The following is a 22,318-nucleotide window of genomic DNA, read 5'->3' on the forward strand; positions in this document are numbered from 1 at the left end:
ATTCTGGTCCACCTAAGCAGTGAGCAGTCACAGAGCCACTGCACACTGATGAGGATGTGCCCAGTTAAGCGGGCATCCTGTAGCACCATATGCTTTTGGTCTTTGGCTGGAGAGCTGGGGCCTGGCCCTCCACAGAGATTCTCATTCTAAACTCCGCAGTGAACTGGGAACTGACCACCTCCTGCAAGGGAAAGGAGGTTGCCCTCTGCATTTTTCTTTCCCCTGAAGTTGGCAGGACTTATAGTAGCCGTTTTCTCAGCCTTTTGACACAGGGATTGACCTGACTGTTCCACTTTAACTGAAACTCCTGTTGCTTAATAAAGAAGGATATCCTCAGTACAGACCTGTATAGACAGGAAAGGGAAGAGCAAGTAAGAACTTTCTAAATAAAATGTTTTGGGCAACTCTGAGCTAACTCACCAGCTATTCTGTGCTATGCTGTGTTGAGTTTTGTTGCACCTAACTTGCAGAAGGTCTCTTCCTGGCAATGTCTCTTGGAGACAGACCCACCAGAAGTGCTTGGAATTCAGAAGACTTTGTTTTGTTTATTAAAAGGGATGGCACTGGGAGAGCAAGGACTGATCATGAGATGTTTGTAGGAGTCTGGTCTCAAAATCTTTCTGCTCCAGTCACAGTGGTATCACAGTAAGAACAACACTCTGCTCATGGGAGGCTCTTGAATATTGGGGTGTGATTGTGAGTCTTGTGCATTTCCGCAGAGAAACATTACAGGCTTCACAGCACAGTGGCATTCACTAACTCTTGCCATTACTGACAGTGGATTTTGGATTAGGCCCCCATATGTGGAGGCAGCTCATACCAAGCATAGAAAAGGCAATAAAATTTTCTAAAAGCAGGATGAAATAAAGGATAACTGTAACAGTATATGTATCTGCAAAGGCAAAAGTAGTCAGCATGAAACCACAGGAACCTTGTTAAAATTTTGCCATATGTTGGTAATGAAAACGTATTGGGCCAATGTGAATATGCAAATACAGTCAGTGGAGCAGAGTTAACCCCTCATAAAGAAATGAAATATTATAAAAATAATTTTTGGCTGTATGTTCCGACCTTTTGTGTTTGCTTTGCTCAAAAATTACAGCAAACAGGTTTACTCATAGAATTGTTTGCATTGTAACCAGACAGTCAAGAATAGTTGCTGAAAGTGTATTTTAAGTCAATAATAACAATAAATTGGTACGTTTGCACTAGCAACCAAGCTACAGAAGTTGTGCTAAGTCTGATCAAGGAGCACAAGGAATACCAGGTGGTGAACAGCTCGAGTGACAACTAGCAAAAGTATCCTTAATTCAGAACATTGCTTACCTGCACCAAGCTTTTTCTTAGCTGGTTGACTGCTGTCAAGTATTGGTATTATCCAAATATGAAGCAGTTAGGATATCTGTAGGAAATAAGCCTTAGGATATATAGGAAATAAGCTATTTGATTCCTACCACATAGAGTGAATATATGGAAAATAATTGTTCCCCAGAAATTACTTAGCTCTAGCCAAAATTAAAGAGGAGAAATATCATAGCACATTAATAAAATACAAGAAATACTAATATCTACTCAGCATACTGCAAAGATGAATGGTAAAAAAAAAAAAAAGAAAATGAGGACAAAAATTATAAAGATCCTGCACACAAGGAGTAAGAAAAGCAGGTCCGTGTCTCCAAGGAGCAGCCTGGCCTCGTTCCACGGCTTTTTGTTTTTGAGGCTTCCTCCCAGACCTGCTTGAGCAAAAATAAAGCAGCAGAGAGAAAGGGGAACGGGTGAGGGAGCGGGGGGCTCCAGGGCTGAGCCTGCAGGCTCGTGTTGCCAGGCTACAGAGCCATCCGGCAGCAGCAGAGTGAGCACAGAGTGAGAGCATGGCCTGGTTCAGGCTTGGCAAAGCCCCGCTGGGAGAGCCAGGTGTTGGCACGGCTTCTCTTGAAAACACAGGCTCCTAGTGTTGGTGTGGTATTAGTGCAGTACCAAAGGCAAGTCAGAGCGAATAACAACAGCCAGCTGTTCCATGCAGGCTTATTGCTGCCCATATGGAGGCATGTCTGCCGGCAAGCAGCTCTGTTGTGCTGCAAGATGAAGATTTTTCTGTTAAAACATTGCCAAATCATGAAAAGCACACCTAGCAACAAGCCAGGCCTCCCTTGTTCCTCCCGCTGGACCCTGGCTGAAACCAAAATGCATAGATTTTGACTTGCGTGGCACTGCATCAGTACTTGAAGGAGCCACGAAGGCCCCACAGCAGGCATAGAGACACATCAGCCGTCACACAAGCCGTGATGGCAGGGCTAAGGGATGAGCCCAGTGCTCCAGTGCGGGAGGCAAGTGTGGCCCTGGACAGCCACCAACCAATTGGGTTTTGAACTGGATATTAGGAAAAGCTTCTTCTCTGAAAGAGTGGTCAGGCACTGAAACAGGCTGTCCAAGGGAGGTGGTGAAGTCACTGTCCCTGGATGTGTTCAAGAAACATGGAGATGTGGTAGTTATGGACATAGGTTAGTGGGCAGTATTGGTGCTAAGTGGATGGTTGGGCTAGGCAATCTTACTGGTCTTTTCCAAACTTAGTGATTCTATGATTCTACAACAGGAAAGAAATGAGGTGCTCAGCTTGACAAAAAAGGACTCTGGAAAATGTGATTTATGCCTCTCTTTTGATAGAACTGTTAGAAATACACTTTATATTTGCAATTTGGGGGAAGAAAAAGCAGTTGTTTTGGCATGTAGTTTGGAATAGAAAGTGAACTTCCAGGCGGTTCTCTGCACAGACGAAATTGGAGTCAGGTTACGGCTCTGCTGCAGAATGTGCTTTTGTTACGGAAAAACTGCTCCGTTGTGAAGTTTTCATGAGGGTCACAATGTGGCTGGAGTATAAACTAAAAAGAAATGCCTGAGTAATTGATGGTGGACTTCAGTGAATGAGCTTAAGAAAATGCAGCACAGGATTTTGCCATCAATGGCAAACTATTGCCATGGTAATGGGTAGCTTTGCCAGAAGCTAACAAACAAGCAAACAACAGCAGCCCTCTTTCAGCAAAAAGTTAGAGAGTTTGCCATTCTCACCTCGCTGAAGTTTGTGCTTTTGCACCACGGACTGTCTCAGAGGAGAGGATGGGATGCCCTGCTCAGGCAAGTACCACAAACCTAGCATCCTTCCCAGTAGTACAGTTACATCATTTCCAGAGCAAGAAGACCTTTATACCCATGGGAAGGTATCAGCGTTTGCTTTATAATGATTTTAGTGCTTTGGTTACTGTAATTCTGTACCATTTTCTTCTGGAAGGTGGAAGGGCTCAGCACTAAAGGAGCTTTGTGTTACTTCTAGTTGAAGTCAATCCTGTTTCAGGAGAGACTTGCTGATCCGGAAGATTTTCTTATGGGCAAAAACGTGGGCCCATGATTGAATTAATAAAGAGCTTTAAGAAAAAAAACACAACAAAATAACACAGAGCTGAGGAGGCAGGAGTATGTGAGCTACCCTTCCTTCTGCAGGCACAAGGGTGTGAAAAGAGTGTTCAGTTTTTGATTCCTCGCTACAGAAAAGACACTGAGGCCCTGGAGCATGTCCAGAGAAGGGCAGTGAAGCTGTGAGGGGCCTGGAGCACAGGTCTTATGAGGAGCGGCTGAAGGAACTGGGATGGTTCAGTCTGGAGGAGGCTCAGGGGAGACCTTATCGCTCTCTACAAATCTCTGGAAGGAGGTTGTGGTAAGGTTGGGGTGGGCCTCTCCTCCCGGGTAACAGTGATAGAACAAGAAGTAATGGCCTTAAGTTGTGCCAGGAGAGGTTCAAATTGGATATTAGGAAAAATATATTCTCAGAAAGTCTGGTAATGCACTGGCACAGGCTGCCTAGGGAGGTGGTGGAGTCACTGTCCCTGGAGGTGTTCAAGATATGGGTAGGTTTGCAACTAAGGGACATGGTTAGTGGTCATGGTGTGGGTGGGCTGAAGTGTGGACTACATGATCTTAGAGATCTTTTCCAACCTCAGTGATTCTGTGATTCTGTGAGGAAAGTGCTGAGACACAGGAGTCATATCCCAGCAGGGGCCTTTGGAGGAGGCCCTCTGAAAGCTTTCCACGTGTTTCTGAGGATCCTGGTTCCCTCAAAGGATGCTGCCCCATCATCTGCTTTGAGTTCTGTGGGCCCAGAGCCTCCTCTGGGGGGAGACAGATTTCAGCCACCACCATCAAGGAGGCATTAGCGTTGAGTCCCGTCTAGTGTCCATCCTTGTTTCTTTCTGTTCTGTAGGCCCTTTGCCATCTTCTACCTGTAGCATCTGAAATTTCTGCTGGGCACTCATGTCTGGGTATGTGCTAAGGACTTGCTGGCATAATTTCTGAGGAAAACAGACATAGCTTTTTGGTCTTGTGATTTCATGGCCTGCAGGAGCACGAGCAAAGTGACAGAGCTGGGTGGCCATGTGGAATCAGAGTACGCACAGCTGTGTCAAACTTTCTGCACCGTGAGGCTGACCCTTGTAGGCTTTGTGTTCTGTGTAATGCAATCAGTGCTGTCAGTCTGACAGGGGATGTGTCAAGACCTATTAAAGTTTGTAAAACTCCTCTAATAGCAATCCTATATCAGAAAAAATAAAAACCCTATTTGGATTTCCAGCTATTTGGCATTCATTAGTTTTGTCTTACCATTATTTATATAATAACACTTAGGTGCTGCTGAAGTTCTCTATAAAATATTTATTATAGTTTACTGTAAAGTCTCTGGGACGAGGGTTGTTTCTTGCAGAGGATTCCTGCTGCACCTAGCACTAATTTCAACTGCAGCCTCCAGGGAGTTCTGCAAACATTCATTGTTACCAGCAAGATTTGTCCCTATCCTGTCACTTTTCAAAGAAAGTCCATCCTTAACTTTGGCTATAATACGGCTAGTGTTTAAATAACTTTTTTTTTTTTAAATCTAAAATGATCAAACCGGTCGCAAGCAAATAAACTTTTAACCTGAACTTTTAATTAATGCTCTCTGTTTTGAACAGTGCTTGATTCCCCTTATTTAGCCACTAAGAAACATGTAACAAATAAAATCTTTTTTTTTTTGCCTCAGAAATGCAGTTGGGGTCTATTTTGCATGAGAAAATATTTTGTTTAGGAATGATAGTTGTAGGCATTCTCTCATACATTATAATATTTTCCATGTGTGGCAGCTTGTTTTTCAGTGGTACAAATATGTGCAATAAGGCTAAGGATAAAAATTAATCTATCAGCTTTTGCAGCAATGCTTTTGATGGTTTCACTTGATTCCATTTTCCAGGGAATACTGCCTTCGGTTCTGCTGCTTGCAATATACAAAGCATAATTCTTCAAGGTTCCCGAGGTTGTAGGGATCCAGTAAGAGATGACGGATGCCCCCCCGCACACACACACTCCACCCCACACCCACTCACCCACCCACCAGCAAAACATAATGCTGTACTATTTTTGGCAACAGGGAGCGGGCCTCCCTGTGAAAACAGAAAGCAGTGTATTTCTCAGTTACATCACTTTGCAATCTAATGCTGTGTTGTGCTCAGTGTTTTTGTGGTGATGCAAGTCTTTCTTTTTTTTTTTTTTCTTCCTTCAGCCGGTTGGATTTTCCCCATCTTACAGCACCTCGCAGGTCTCTTCTCTCAGCAGTACGTTGCCTGAGTGAGTGGAAACACACAGATCAGCTGCAGGTTTCTGTCTACAGAAACAGAGTGAAAGAGAAAGAAAAGGGTTGGGAAAGCAGAGACAAATATTGACCTGGACTTATAGAAAGACATCCAATGGCTGAATAAAGAACCCCTGTTCATGTTTTGGGATATTCTTTCAACTGGCTGGAACGAGAGCGGATCAAAAGAATGGGAAATGCCAGCAGACCCTTTAGAAGAATTGCTTATTTCTTATGCCTTTTATCTGTGCTTTTGCTGACTGAAGGGAAGAAACCAGTGAAGCCAAAATGTCCTGCCTGGTGTACTTGTACCAAAGATAATGCTTTATGTGAAAATGCCAGATCTATTCCTCGCAGCGTTCCGCCTGATGTTATCTCACTGTAAGGGCTGTAAGCATTTGGTTATTTAATTTATGATTTAAAATGAACTGGGATGTGTGGTGTTTTCAGTGCATACCGAAGGATGCTTGCTGCAGGGAGTACCTCCAGCATTCAGAATCATCAGCTAATGTGTTAAAATTGTGCTGCATTCTTGAATTCTGCTTTTTACATCTCTTTCATCTGTCTGTCTGTCTGTGTCTGTGCACGAATACCATTTCATACCTGCTTCTATACTGCAGGAAACCTGTAACATTTTTTTTTTTAATTTTTTATTTTCAGTACTTGCATAAATACATTTCTCTGTGATGACCAGATCAGTGTTATAACCATGTATATGTGAGACTTCATTAATATGAGGTTGTTTTTTTCTTCTTTCCAGATCCTTTGTGAGATCTGCTTTTACTAAAATCCCAGAAGGGAGTTTTTTGCTCACACCATCTCTGCAGCTTCTGTGAGAAATATTTATATGATACAATTTTTGTTATGAAATGTATATGTATCTATGAATACTGTAACAAGGGTCTCAATATTATTTTGTTGGGAAATAGGAAGAGAAGGTTTGTTAGATGACAAAAACCAGGACTTTTCAGTAATGTGAAAGATAGTGCATGTTTAATTTTTTCAAAGTCCATGTACTTGGTGTTTTGCAGGGATATCGGTTGTCAGTGCTACTTTGAATGATTGCATTCTGGAGCTTTTGGTGACAGAATGTGTGCTATCTTTATAGGACTTTAATTAATATTACAGTAGGGATTTGAGCATTGCAACAACTGTTCTTGTTTCTCTCCTGCAGCCCTGGGGCCTGATCCCAATATAAAGCTTCGCATTTGCAACTTTCATTGCCCGCAAGCTCTGAGCCCCCCAGATCAGGCCCTTCTGTTGAGTGGGACAGGTCCTGGACCATGTTTCCATGTAAAATTGCCATTGACTTCTGTGGAAGTTTAGTCACTTCAGTGGGAGTTTTGCCTTGCTAGTCTCTCAGTTTGACCATATTTATGATTTCATGTTCTTTGAAAATGCACAAAAGTAATGAAGATGTTCTTTTAATTAAAAAACAACAACAACAACAACAAAAAGCAGTTATTTTAAAATCAAATACGGCAACACTTAGGAAGAGGGGCTTTTGGACATTTAAAAATTGGTTGCATTTCTGTATAGGATTTTTACTGGCTCACAGGCTTTCCTAGAAATGTGGGCATACAATTACATAATAGCTAGCTATACAAAGGTAGAGGGGGTGTAACCTGAACTGTTTATAGTGGACGTGCCACCAGCCTGAAACACATCCAGGCTGATCTCAGAAATCTGTCGAGAAAGACAACCTGATGTGATCAAAATCAAAATTAGACATCTGTCCCGGGCTGACTCGGCGTGCAGGCTACATGTGGTCAGAAGTGCCGTGCTGATGGATTGGAGCCCTAATGCTGTCACGTTAAAGTGTTGGTGCACTGATAGCTGAAGCCCTGACCCTAGCTGTACTCTGCTACCTCAAGTGGAGCTGATAAGGAGGTGCAGACGTACTGTACAATTTTGGATACAGGGTAAATAGGTAAATGCAGTTACTATGGAAACCTAAATGCTTTTCCGTTGCGCTTTATTCCTGAGAATATTTTCCCAGGTGGCCACCGATCACAAAAGGGACAAATTTCACACATTCCCTGCAATGGGCCTTTCAAAGAAAAGAAAAAAGAAATAGCATTGGTGGAGCTTCTATCTGAAGAGCGAGTAGGACATCATAATCGTCTCTCCTGGCTACGATGTGCCACCTACACTTAGCAATCCGGCTGCCAGGCATGCGGGGATGGGCAGGGTGGAGCAGGACAGACACATTCTGGTGGTTTTGAGTCATTATAGTGCCTGGGGGTTGTAGTCTCCGACAATGGCTTTTGGCATTTTGGTAGTGGAAATAATTTGCAAGGTCTGCCTTAGGCTTTACTGAAACACATATTCTAAGCCACTGTTAATAATGCTGCAACAAAAGCTGCACTCCCAGAAAAACAGTTTTTGTTCCCTTATGGGCTTTGACAAGTGATGTTAGAATGGTGCAAGCCATTCACAGATTTCTTCTGCTCCCTAGCAGTTCTAAAAATACTGACTGCTTGTCCAGGTGTATCTCTAACGTGGGAGCTGAGCTGCTTGCCATCTCTGGGAAGTCAGGCTGCTGAGCTGAGGCAGATGACTCCTGAATCAGGGCTTGTAGAAGCAAGGCTCTGTCTGTGGGGCCAATACTCCAGTTTCTATGTGGGAAGGAAAAACTTCCACATTTGCCAGAAGATAGAGTAACACAAATAAGAATATGGAAAACTATGGTTAATTAAAGGAAGTTTTAGCTTAGTGTGATTATAGCTCTATTGGTAGATTTAATTTAGCCAACGGCAAGATTTAGCAGCCTGCACATACTTTTACATAATAGTCTTTCCAGTACGCCAGTCACACATTTCTGAGCGTGGAATATATCTCCTTCTATTATTCTTTACTACAGTTCTTACTGTAGCAATGACAGTGGTCTCTGGAAAAATCATGGTCTCGTTGTACTAAACACTGCACAGCAGTCCCAGGGCAGGAGAGCTTTTTTTCTTGAATGATGTTCTGTGCTCTTTGTGTGGCAACAAAAACGTGCAGCACCTATAGAGATGAGTGGAGTGCCAGCAAAAGCGTTCCCTAAAGATAGGGGACATCTCCCTGCTCTCATCTTCAGCATTTGTAGCTGCGTCTGTCAGGCAACGTGCACGGGATGCCCTTATAAACAGATGACATAGAAGCACATGGAGAGAAGGGAGGTAAATCATAGCACTAGGATTCATACCTGCCAGCAGCACAGCTCCTGCCCTGCAATAGGGTCCTTAGCTGTCGTGCAGCGTTGTCTGCCTCTGTCCCCACCTCAGAAGTTCTTTGGTGGTGATCAAGCAGAGCTGGTTCTTGAGGTCAGAAAGTGGGATAAAAGCCACTTTGTGCATCAGATAGATGTGATACAGACACTGGGGGGAGGTACAAGATGGGAGGCAAATGAACTCACCAACTGCAAGACCTGTGCCATGATCCTGGCAATCTCTGCAACAGCCATAGTATTTAAAGAGATACTACCCTATTATCATAGCTTACAAGCAGGGCAGAATGCAGAAAAATAAATATTATCCAGAGAAACGATGTCAGAAAACAGAGTTGCAGATAGTGAATTTACTAAACTGGTCTTCAGGTTCGCAGACTTCATAAAAATGCTTGTTTTCTCCAAGAGAAGTATTTATTGTTAAACAATAAAAAAAAAAACAAAAAGGAAGAATTTCCTGATTGTATTTTTGTAAATATATAGGAACATATTTAAATTGGAAAAAAGTGCAGTCTGCAATAGCCTAGTGAGAAAAACAAACCAACTGGAATTTATTCTTAATGCAAACTACAAAGGAAGAGATTAACTCATTCAGTGAATTAATTCATACTTGAAAATCTTGAATTCCTGAATGCCTAAGGATATCATAGTGTAAGTCTCGTCATCCATCAGGTCCAACTTAATAAAATATAGATGTGCAACTAGTATTCCACTGGGGAAAAGTAAAGTTCATCTTATTTGACAATGCCTCACTGTTTTAAGGGCGTGGCAGTCCTGAGCTGCATTAAAATGGGCAGATGCAAACATGGCTAATAATAAATAAAGCTAGAAAAAAATCAATGCTAGTCCACTTTTAATGGCTACAAGATTACATAAAATTAAATGTGTTGCCAGTATTTTACTGCTAGATGGGTGAAAAATACGTGCGCTTACTGAGAGCCATCTCCATCAGGTATTATGTGGCCTTAAAAAGTAGTTCTGATCTGAACACTGACTGAATTAGAATAACCCTAAGAAATTTCACATTTTTTCTCAGGAAACTCTCAGTACCCTCAGGTCAAACATGCTCACAAGTTTAACTCCTAATTAAGGATTTTTCCTACCTGTCAGCTGTGAAAATTCAACCTGATGTCTGGCTTATAAACTAGATGTTTTCCCCACATTGTCATCCAAAGTGAGTATTCAACACAATTTGGACTTCTGTAGTACTTGAACATTTTCACTGTTGTCTGAGTATGTCCTCAGTGGCTCTTGTACAATGCCATTGTTTTTGTGGCATGATAAACCCACGTTTACATCCCACAAAAGTCAGTGGAATTTTATCAGATAGTGCCAGTATGCAACACAGAGAGCTGCTGGGTCCTTCCGTCGCACCAGACAATGCTGCAGTGTATCAGCAGTGTGTTATAGCCTTGTGATCCTGTGGTGCTTACATAGGCAAACTGTCAGTGGAAGTTTGGCCTGTTACGGATCAGCTGAACTAGATGATCTTAGTGGTCTTTCCCAACCTTAATGATTCTACGGTTTGCTGAACCATTTTCTAAAGGTACTAATAATCTCATGGCCATTTGTTTTGCATTTCTTTACACAGGTTGTTTACGTCCAACACTTTCGATGTTATTAGCGATGATGCTTTCATGGGCCTTCCTCATCTAGAATATTTGTGAGTGGATAAGATTATTTTTCCTGGCATTATTGAATAGAGTGGGTGGGCTTCCACATTCCAGGCACTGCTTTGACCAGAATGACTTTACGACCCGTTACAGGTTCATAGAGAACAACAGCATTAAGTCAATATCAAGAAATACTTTCAGAGGACTGAAATCTTTAATTCACCTGTAAGTAAAGTGGTTGAATATATTTCTTGGTATACTTAATATAGCAATTGAACAACTGTGTTGTTGAGTTTAGCATTTTGATATGTAGCTAGTTGCGTTTGTTTAAGCAGTACTACTGTTCATTGGATTAGAATGCTAATCTTTGTGTTTCCACCAAAGACTTCCAAACCATGGTTGTGTAGAAGGCTGGGACCCCAACAACCTCCAAGCAGTGTGTGTGGTGGCAGCTTCCTTGCCTGCTCTGCTCAGAGCACTGAGGGTTTCCAGCTGAGCAAGGAGGCACAGGAGAGCAGGGTGGGCTGGGCAGCTGGTTTCTAGTGAGATAAGGTAGGAGAGGGAGGTTCAGTTTGGGACTTGAAGGCAGCGATGGGCACCGAGGTGCCATGGCAGTGAGAGCCAGAGGGGTGGAGGTTGACCTCGTCACATGCACCAGTCTGGCCTGGGTCCAAAGCAATATTATGGCCATCCATCCACTGAGTTGTATGGCGGATCTGCCCTTAGGCTTCAGCAGAATCAGCTTCAAACCTGTGCTGCACCCTGCTGAAGCCTGAGTAGCCTGTGGTTGTGGTCTGTCACGCTCCTGGGCACCAACATCGGGGCATGCCATTGGGCTGTCCCACCACTGCTGGCAGACCTTGCCCTCTGGGTGCTGGCACCCACAGAGGTGTGGCTCACACCGTGCTCAGGAGGTAAAAGGCACACTGGCAACAAATACATTTAACTGCAAACACAAAGGGAGCAGTCTCATGCTCTTATCTATCAAGATGGTCTTTAAACAGCCTTTCGATTCCTACCTGACATCAAGTTTATGCATTAGCAATACTTTTATTTTTGCAAATACAATGCATATTGTAAGAAAACATTACAAAGATGCTATAAAGAGAAGGAGGCTAAAACATGTAGGGTGTGCCTGACATGTATTTATACACAGCTCTGAGCATTTGCATTCTGCAGCATATATCTTGGGGTGCTTGTCACAGGCAGGGGCGTGGATTCTGACCTCTTGGCCCTAACACAATAACCTCAAGGAAGGCTTTGAAAGAGGATCGTTTAACTTTTTTCTTTTATATATTTAGACATAGGAGAAAGCAAAGGTTCAACCTTAAATAGTAAATGCATAAACATAATGGTTTAATTGCAATTCATCAAACCCTTTACCACACAGTACATGTACCATAAAACATTTCCTTGTTGGTCAACGTAGACAAGACTAACAGCTGGCTCAAACTGTGACTGCTTGTGTGTATGAAGTTACTTATAGAATGGCTCTAGGTCTGAGGAAGGGGAGAGAAGAGAGGTATATAAGCAGGCTATGCACATCCGATAAGAATCCATATTAGAGGTACGGGAGTAATTGTAGTATCGATAAAAAGGCAGATAATAGGATATGGCTGGTAACTGGGACTCTATCTTCGAAATATTTATGCACATGAATAGCTTTATATTCACAAATGGTTCCAGTACATTATTTATTATATTCATTTACTTATTTAGTAGCTGCTACTGCCTGTGAGAAAATTGCTTTTCCAGCATAGTGTAAGGCAGTTTCTTCTTCACAGAGCATGCAGTCCAAGAGTAACATCTTGTCTTGACTGTGATGTTGATTTCAGGGGACACTCCAACAGTTTCATAAGAGAAAAACACACGCAAAAGATAGAACCACACTTGAGGAGCCATTGTAGTTTGCATGTGGTTGCACACACATTTTTGGAACACAGATTTGTTCAGCATGCTGCTATTGCACATGGAGAGCTATTCATCAAGACAATGAGAATTTTGCAGAAAATAATCGCAAAGGCAGCTCCATTAACAACGGAATGTGAATAGTTTAATCTGTTTGCAGACCTACTCCCCACCCTTTGGGGGAAATTGTACTTACATATTAAGAATAATCATTTGGCATCCTGAGGCATTTCTCATTTAAGAAACAGGAAAGCATTTGTGATACATAAAATATAATAAAAACACAGTAAACGAGCACAGAAATTAGTTCCATGGAGTTAGAGAAGAATATCAACTTTGTTCTGTTTATTCTGTTCATTTCCTTTTCACAATATAAGTTTTGCAATACAGTAAGCTATCCAAACATTTGTATTTTTATTATGCAATTATATTTGATAATTACAGCGTGTCCTTATTGTAAAATAGAGCCATCTACTATTTGTTATGCAACACGATTCATTTTCTGTTTAGGGTGGACTGAGGAAAAGAAAACACGATTGTGTCTTTTGACTAATTGACTAACTCAACATTAAAACCTTACAATTAGGATAGGGAAATAGTTCTATAAAAAAAAGTTCTATATTTCTATATTCCATATATCATTTTGATTGCCTTTCTTTCAGAATTGCAAATATCTGTCCGTAAGCATAACTGCATGTTTGACTCAACCCTTACTTTCTTATTATGAAGCAAATACCTTGTACAGCAGCATCTAGGCAAGTCAGTGTTTAGTAACATACAAGTAAGCTTTTTAACGGTGGAATATAAAATGCAAAGTTTTCATCCAAAAATTGGCAAATGCATAAAACTTGTATAAATTTTTCTGTTAGTCATATTCCCATGGCTGTGGTGAGCCAAGGTTATTTCCAAGGGCAGTGTCCCTTTTGGTTTGGTATAATCCAGGTCATAAAGAAAATATAGGGCATTTTCTTGCAAGGCTACTTAGCTTTATCCACTTGAGTTGCCTGACTTTGAAAGAATTGCTCCTGAGTGTAAAATTAAGCATAAGGGAAGCACATGATCATACACCAAAGCGTTGCAATCAGATCTACTTTGAGAGCTGGGAAGGTAGAAGGGTCTAATGGCATCCCATATTTACTACCCTGGTAGGGAAAAGCACACTGTTCTTAATGAGGCAGTCGACCCAGTAGGCCTGGGCGTGTTCTTCAATTCAAACATGTGCCTAAGTATCTTTGCCTGGCAAGAGAAATTGTAGTTAATAATTTTTGTACGTATAACTAAAAATAGAAGAGGTTCTAAGAGTTACTAGCTACACATTCTAACTGGGACATTAAATTGAAATGATTTCTTTCCATTTTCATTTCTTCTCATAAGAGATAAATAATTTTGTTAATCCAAAGAGACATGAGCTGTACACTATTGCATTATTCTTTTCCTGTTGTGCCCTCAGTGACATTCAGGAGAACAAAGACCTTTGGTGGACTTACAGAGATTTTTCCATCTGAAATGTAATACATTCCTTGTTTAAAGGCTCCTCACATTTCCACCTCACCTTATTAGCTAGAATACTCATTGTATTTAAGGGAGTTTTCCCAACATTAAAAATTGGGAATTAACATTTTTTTGCTGGTCTCACACACACATTCTTACATACACCTATTGTGGGAAAGAAATTCACGTTGATCAGCAATTTCTTGTCTATCACTGCGTATTTCCAAAAATTATGAGCTAAGCCTAAATCCAGTAGAATGAAACCTGACATTAAGATTTACCTTCCAGAAGAGAGACAAGAAAGTGGGAGGTTGCAGTAATATGGACACTGTGTATTGGTATCTCCTAAGGAAAACATTAGTAGATCCAATCATGACTAATTGTTTTAAAATAATGGTGTTGGCAAAACACCAGAGGTGATTGCACTTTTTACTCTCTAAGTGTATGCTGTAAGGCTGTTGAAGAGTCAGAAAGCAGGAGGAGGCAGGGGGTTTAGTGGAAGAAAGAATCACAAAGTAAAAGAGCAATTCTTAAAAGCAATCTTGTAGAAATAGATGCTGGAGAATACTAGGGTTCTTAATGAAAAAAAACCAAAAAACAAATAACCAGCACAGTATTAATCCTTGCAAAAATGTCGAATTTCATGAGCTAGCACTGATATTGAAGTATCTTCTTTTACAGGAGTCTCGCAAATAATAATCTCCAATCGCTTCCAAAAGACATATTCAAAGGCTTGGATTCTTTAACAAATGTGTAAGAAAGCAATTAATTAATCTATTAATGGTACTAAAACTATAAATAAATGTTTTTAGGGTACATTCTGAGTAACCATTCAAACCAACAGCTAGTAATGGGATCTTATTACTGGGTTGAGAATATCCAATATGGGTAGGCTTTATTTTTGGCTAGTGTTATTGATCAGTTGCTTTAGTTTGGAATATTTGACTAGTTATGAAGATAAGTGATATTGTTTGTAGTTGCGTAAGAGTTATGCATGTTCATTAAGACGGTGAATAAGAAGGAAACGTCCTAAGGGATGCATGATGTGAGGGGAGGGTGGAAGAGATTTAATGGAAGTGATATATCGATGTACAAATAAGTTCTGGGAAAATCATCTTTTATCACAACAGCGTAAGTGTCTTAGTAAGGACCATATTTTATACTAAATTTAACCACAAACAAAAGCAAAACACAGATTTGTTCAAATATACAGCTTAAATACCAATGAAAATACAAAATATAGATAAACAGATAAACCTGATAGTTGCTTCACTGAAGTGTGTTCTGTCTACAGTGTACCAAAATGTGGTTCACCTGATATGGGATAAGGAGAGCAGAACATGCGCTCTGCTCCCAGCAGGAACAAGGCAAGCTGGATTCATAGCAGCAGTAGCAGGTTGAAGAGATGGTCAGTGTGTCCTGTATCATTGCTTGGCATGAGTGGCTGTGGCCAGCTGGTGACACAGTCTGGTCCTGGCATTTGCCCATTCCTGTCCATACTTTCTGAAATCCGTCCAAAGGCAGCTGTAAAAGACGGAACTCCTTTGCTTGTGTCTCCTAAGGCCCTAAATGAGTACATCTAAAGGAGACAGCAAATACTGACTGGCTGACCATCAGGGTACATTAATTTCTGTTTTATCTAGAATGTTTATATTGAGAAAGGGTAATCCCAAGAAACAACCTCCCAAAACATGGGGCAATCTGTTGGGTAGGCCTTTGTGAAACTGCAGACTTGAGGAAATCAACAAAAACTTCCTACTGATTATCAAGTTAAGCTCTCCTTAATAGAATTAAATCTGTTTATGTTCTGATATGTGGATTTAACTATGGGTCAGGAAAAATTAATCCAGGAAGCCATCAGCTGAGAATAAGCAAGAAAGCACACATTTAACAGGAGCCCAGCTTATTGTTGTCGTGCAAGGAGAAAAACAGCAGCTGACTATTTATTTCCAATGCATGATTTATTTGTTGTAGAGATCTTAGAGGCAATGCATTTAATTGTGACTGCAAACTGAAATGGTTAGTGGAGTGGCTGGGCAGCACCAATGCAACTGTTGAAGACATTTACTGTGAAAGCCCACCAGAATACAAGAAGCGCAAAATCAATAGCCTCTCCCCAAAAGAATTTGATTGCATTATTACAGGTAATGTGCTTCAAATTATATACATTTGGTAAAGTCAAAGCTATATCTTTTTTATTCTAGGGTCCTTTTTGCAGGAAGTCTACATGCTGGCTGGAAGTTTCTCTGAAATCAGTATCAATTCTGTGCAGGTGCAAGTCTGACATAGGAAGCACTCAGGATTGGGGACTTAAATTGCAGCTTCTACTCAGACTTTAATATGAAGGATATGAAGAACCAGGACACAAAATAGCACTTCTTTTAATTGAGAAAGATTGAAAAATAGATTACAGTGCTCCTTTATCAACTGGAAAATTGGACTAGTGATTAAATACTGTAATTTGTAATAAAGTGTTACCTGTTAAGCAAATGTTCTTTTAGTATAGTATGGAACGCATCTCTGTAATTTTCATATGTTTTGTGCGCTTTTGCAGAATTTGAAGTTTATCAGTCCCTGCCATATCAGTCTCTGTCGGTAGACACTTTCTCATACATGAACGATGAACATGTGGTTATTGCGCAGCCTTTCACTGGAAAGTGCATCTTTCTCGAATGGGACCATGTAGAAGTGATGTTCAGGAATTATGACAACATTACAGGTAGGAGCATTGCTCACCAAATAACATTACAACAGCTGATCCAAAAAAAGTGATGCTAACCCTGTCTTTTACTTTTCTTTTTATAGGTACTTCAACTGTTGTGTGTAAGCCTATAGTTATTGAGAGTCAGCTATATGTCATTGTCGCGCAGCTGTTTGGAGGCTCCCACATATATAAAAGAGATATTTTTGCTAATAAGTTTATAAAAATTCAAGATATTGAGATCCTTAAAATCAGAAAACCCAATGACATTGAAACTTTCAGGATTGCTGAAGACTGGTATTTTGTTGTTGCTGACAGTTCAAAAGCTGGTTTCACCACTGTTTACAAATGGAATGGGAATGGATTTTATTCCCATCAGTCTCTGCACGCCTGGTACAGAGATACTGATGTGGAGTTTCTTGAAATAGCCGGCAAACCACATTTAATTCTGTCAAGTAGTTCCCAAAGACCTGTAATATATCAATGGAACAAAGGAACAAATGAATTTGTTAAGCGTTTTGATATCCAGGATATGGAAGATGCATATGCAGTGAAACATTTCAAAGTGAAAGAGGATGTATACATTTGTTTAACAAGATTTATTGGGGACTCTAAAGTAATGAAATGGGGTGGTTCAGCATTTCTGGATTTACAAAGGATGCCATCCCGAGGGTCAATGGTATTCCAACCGCTTCAGATAAGTAATTATCAATATGCCATTCTCGGAAGTGATTATTCTTTCACTCAAGTCTATTATTGGGATGCCGAGAAAGCAAAATTTGTGAAGTTTCAAGAATTAAATATACAGGCACCGAGATCTTTCATACATGTCTCCATCGATAAACGAGATTTTCTCTTTGCTTCGAGTTTTAAGGGAACTACATTGATTTATAAACATGTCATAGTTGACTTAAGCGCATGACACTCATAAATCTGAGAATACATCAGACTTTCTACCATAAGTGGACAAAATGAACTAAATGCATGATGACTCTCTTATCTTACTTCCAAATGAATGCCTTTAAAAGTTGAGATTGCTAGAACAAAGTATTACTAGTATCTTCATCTTTAATTGTCAAGTCTAGTGATGTTGGAAGTTGCATTTTTTAACAAAAAGAAATTAAATTAACTGTTCTTTGCATCCACAGTATGTAAATATGTGTGCAACTGCATCTGTTGCTATAAAGAATATTAAGATGTACTTTTCCATTTATTTATTCACCTGTTTGAAACAACTGCCAAATAAAATGTTTACATTTTGTGTCTTTCACATTCAAAATATTATTTTCAGGTGATACTTCTTATTTGTGTATATATTGTACACATACAAGATAAACTGGAGAAGGCGTATTGCCCAATGCTGAATTGTACTGCATGGAAGATGCGCAGAATTGAAGATCAGGTGGGTTTTACATATAATCAGAAGGTTTTGATGCAAATGCAGCATAGAATTTCAATCCTATTAACAGTCACCTGGACACATCGTTGTATTTATGTGAAGCTTCACTGGTTCAAATTTGATTCCACCCAGAAAAAAAGGATTCCGTTCTACAGATCTAGTTGTAGGATGGGGCTTTGTACTGTTTATAGTTGAAAGTAACTGGTTATTGAAAAAAAATACAGAGAAATCAACAGAATAATAGCTGATGTAAAGGTCTTTCTTTCTCTACCTCACACTGAAGCAGCGCAGAATGAATCTCTGGAATGACACTTGAGTTGTCATTGTACTGAAAGCTAAATGCACAGCTTATTTTGCAGCTAGCATCATTTCTACATCTCAGCCACTTGCATGAATTCTATGTATCCTTTGTAATCACACTTATTTCATTTTCACTGAATTTCTTCTTTATTCTGAACAAGGGTAAGGAAAGTGAAGTCATTTGGTAAGAGATACATCTGGAATTTCAGGAATTTTGAATGTGGCAAAACAAACTCCGTTAGTGTAACATCTGCGCCTCCAGGGAAACTACCTGTGTCTGTTAAGTTACACCAAGTCTAAGTTTGGTGTGAAAATCCATCACCCTCAAAGTTTAAATAGTCTTTTGTTTTCATACACCCAGTGCATCACCTGTGAGAAATCAGCACTTGCTGCTGAAGATCATTTGGTGCAGCTCAGGAAGAGAGCACAAATTCATTTTAGATTCCTTTGCACTTCACTTGATGTTATTGAGCTTTATGCTTCTGTGCCATCTTTAAAATATACATAAAAATACTTGTACGTTTATTTATATTTCTAACATTTCTAGCACTCACAGACATTGATTAGCAAATAAGATTTATACTATGCATGTCAGCTAGTGACATAAGCTGACTTGGCAAGCTGGCAGGCTCCCTGCAGTTACAAAGACTCCAAAATGGCCATTTCAGCTCAGTAGCTTTTCCTTTGCTGATAGTGCTGCCATGAGCACCTGTTAGTGCTGCTGACGGAAAAGACACACCGTATATCTAAATGGTGGGCTTCTATGATAAAGAATATTTTTTTACATTCAATGTTATTAGAAAAGAAAAAAATCTCATGTGAACAATGCTACTCTAAGAAGCTAATTTTTTATGCCTTTTTATCCATAATTGCTTATGCTGTAGTCAGTATTTGACTTAAAACCACCCACTGTATATAAACTGTAACTAGAAAGACTTAATGTTGCATAGTTATAAGCACCTCCAGGTTTTTTATTAGTACGTAACATTTCCAAAACCCATCTTGATAACACATCTCTGGACAGTTTTCAAGTTTTTAGCTTTTATATGAGTGTGATTTCCAACCCCAGATCAATCCAGATAAGAATTATTACTTGTGAATGTCAGCTGCTCAACAGTGACTGCCAGCTCAGCTTGTCCATCTCTTCTTCAATCCACCTTGCATGGCAAAAGGATGATCTGCAGCACGCCAGAAAACCATGAAGTGTTCTCTTCTTCCTTTTGTCTTTTGGTCTTTCACGCAAGATCCTACTGAATCATGTGCACTGACTTTGTTCTGATTTCTCCCATTACACTTGCCTACAAGCATTCTCCATCCAGTTGTATAAATAATGGCTATATAAATACCTTTCTCATGATGGACATATTGTGGACATCTGGTTGAGTTTTAGTGGAATCAGATAACTCTGCTAATCTGCTACCAATATTTACCTACAAACATCATTTGAATCCTATGCCCCATATATTGCCTCACAGTCCTGCTTGAGAAGGCTGTTTCCTGGAATTATATTTCAGAGACAGACAGAAAAGCCCTATGCTGTAGTATTGCTGTAGTTGTTTTCCCAATTTAACCTCTTCTGAAAAAATATGATGGATTTATGGGAATTCACTGTTACTCCTGGGCTTCAAGGAAGTGCTGAAAAGCCTGCAAGAGTATGAGCCCCTAGAATTTTACATTCAAGATCCAAGGGAAACTAGCTATGGAGTTGTACAGGATGATACCGGATTTATCTGAAGTATTCAACTGTGTTACCAGTTTGGATGTTCCTTCACGAAATTTTACCTGTGGTCAAGTGCTAATAATTAAGAACGTCCTTAATGTCGATATCATTTTTGGAAGGTCAATTAATCACTGTAAAATGCTGAATCTAAATCTATTCTCTTCTGAAAATCACTCTCTGCAGGCTGTTTATGTCAGCTGGAGTCTCACAGGGACTACAGCTGATTTATTATTGTGCAAGTATTGCATTTCATTGCACCACAAAAGGAATTGGGGTATTTTTAGAACCGGGCTCATGGTAGTTAATCCTTAATGTAGAAGAGTGTAAAGGCTCATTAGGTGGTTCCCTATGCTGTCTATTCCCAGCTTCAGAGCCTGGACAGTTTATCAGCTCTGAGCGTAAGGCCGTATCCCACCCTGGCTCTGTGCTCAGAATTCCTTCTGGTATCAGTGGGAGTCCCATACAAAAAACTTAAATAGGACTTTTTATCATATATATCCTTACACTTTTTTAAAACATAGTTTTAAAACAAATCCTTTTCTTAGAGCACAGGGTGTGTTACCGGCAGCTGCCTGGTTGTCTTCTGTGGCTGTACTGGATTTTCTAACCTTCCTCATTGTTCTGTTTATGACTAACAGAGTATGTCAAGTACTAAAAGTACTACAGAAGACATTATTGAAGGTTATTAATGGATGCTGCTGATCCTTAATACTGCTAAGTCATGTTCATATCTAAGAAACAACTGTTAATGAAATTGTATTGTATTCCTACAACCTTCATTATAACTTTAAAGAAGCGCAAGTATAAAAGAATACACACTCCTCTGCTCTGAGAGTGATGTCTAAAATACATTCAGAACATCTGATACTACACCATGTGTAGCTTTTTTTGGTCTATTGTAATGCCTAGGACTTGCAGGTCTCCATTTCTACTTATTTCCCATTGAAAAAACACATTATAACATGCACTCATCTCCCATACGTTCACTAAGGTGACCGAACAAAGAGAAATAAACTGTAGTATTTGGTAATCTCTGCAGCTGCATTTTAGTTATAACTGCTCCTAGTTCTTCCATTTCGAGGAAATATTTTCCTTACCATTGAGGACACAATGTGTTCCCTCTCGGTGGGGAGGGAACCCCACTGAGGCTATCAGCCCTTTCTTGTGAAATCCAGCAAAAGACTTGGTGCCTCACACTCGTGACATCTGCTTGTGGCACAGCCACAAATCCCAGCGGTGGGGACACGAGTAGGGAACATGCTACCACCCACCAAAACGCCAGGGTAGAAATTAATCCAAGTTCAGCAGAAGGAAAATCCCAAACCCTCCCCTGCGGCATAGCATGCTTTCTCTGTGGTTTGTTAATACACACAGCAAACATGTGCAGCTATGTTTCACATGGCTGCAAGCCCTGTCCTCCCACACCTGCTCTGCAGAGCTGAGCGTGGCCATGCAGCGGTGATTCAGACTCCTATTGATCAGGACAGCCAAATGGGCTGTTGTGGTCAGGAGCTGACCTATAATAGTGGAGATCTTGGGGAGTTCCATTTCTGAGGACTGAGCTATGGTGCCAGACCTGCTGCTAATGGGCAGGTTTTCTCCATTAGGTTTTGCTTTGAATTCTGACAGCGGGTGTTGGAGGCATGGGCTGTTTATAGTTCACTTAAACAAAGTGCTCAGAGGCCAACCTATGCCACAGGAATTTGCCCAATACAAAGACCACCAGTGCGCCATACAGAAGCAGCGTTGTATTTGTGCTCTGAGACTCTGAATTTCTCCAATTAGTCATGCTGGTGTAATACTTCTGTCTTCAAATTTGTTACAGCAGGGAGTAATTTGCCCAAATATGCATATTCCTATTAACATAATTGTTTATTTATTCTCCAAATAAGTTGAAGTGGATAATGGTTATCATTATGTTACTGCCCCAATCTCCCATTCAAGAAATCAAGTTCTGGATTCTCCAGAGTTGCTTTTAACTCAGCTTTGTTTTATGTCTCCTCCCGAATTATTTCAATTGGAAGAGGACTTTCTGACCTATTCGCACTTCCTGCTTGAAGGCCTGGATAGCGACAGCAGTCTGTTAACGAGTTGTCAACCTGCCCAGATGGTGAGCATCCAAGAATGCTGAAAGAGCTGAAGAATAAACAGGCCGGTCTGCTAAGAATACACAGTCCCTCATTAAAAGCCATTTATGTGCAAAAGAACTGGAAGTAACAAATATCGTGTCTATTTTTATAAAAAGTTCATGGGATGATCAGAGGAGTTTCAGACCAGAAAGATCCATGTTTATATCTGGTCAGATATCAGGAATGATAATTGAAAACTGAC

At 40.3% G+C, this 22,318-nt stretch overlaps 1 protein-coding gene across 21 annotated transcripts in view; it reads left to right on the forward strand.

The window, feature by feature from the left end:
- Positions 1–17,847, forward strand: part of LGI1 (leucine rich glioma inactivated 1) — a 33,637-nt gene extending 15,790 nt beyond the window's left edge. For 5 of the 21 annotated variants that reach the window (XM_021397871.1, XM_021397870.1, XM_021397872.1 and 2 more), the window contains 8 exons: positions 5,579–6,028; positions 6,408–6,479; positions 10,447–10,518; positions 10,622–10,693; positions 14,549–14,620; positions 15,842–16,011; positions 16,422–16,586; positions 16,673–17,836. In XM_021397871.1, the coding sequence (XP_021253546.1) occupies positions 5,838–6,028; positions 6,408–6,479; positions 10,447–10,518; positions 10,622–10,693; positions 14,549–14,620; positions 15,842–16,011; positions 16,422–16,586; positions 16,673–17,490 (1,632 nt within the window). In that variant the 5' untranslated portion in view covers positions 5,579–5,837 and the 3' untranslated portion in view covers positions 17,491–17,836. The other 16 variants (XM_021397886.1, XM_021397890.1, XM_021397879.1 and 13 more) reach the window with 13 other exon arrangements.

Source organism: Numida meleagris, chromosome 5 (assembly GCF_002078875.1).
Source record: "Numida meleagris isolate 19003 breed g44 Domestic line chromosome 5, NumMel1.0, whole genome shotgun sequence".
NCBI classification, from domain to species: Eukaryota; Metazoa; Chordata; class Aves; order Galliformes; family Numididae; genus Numida; species Numida meleagris.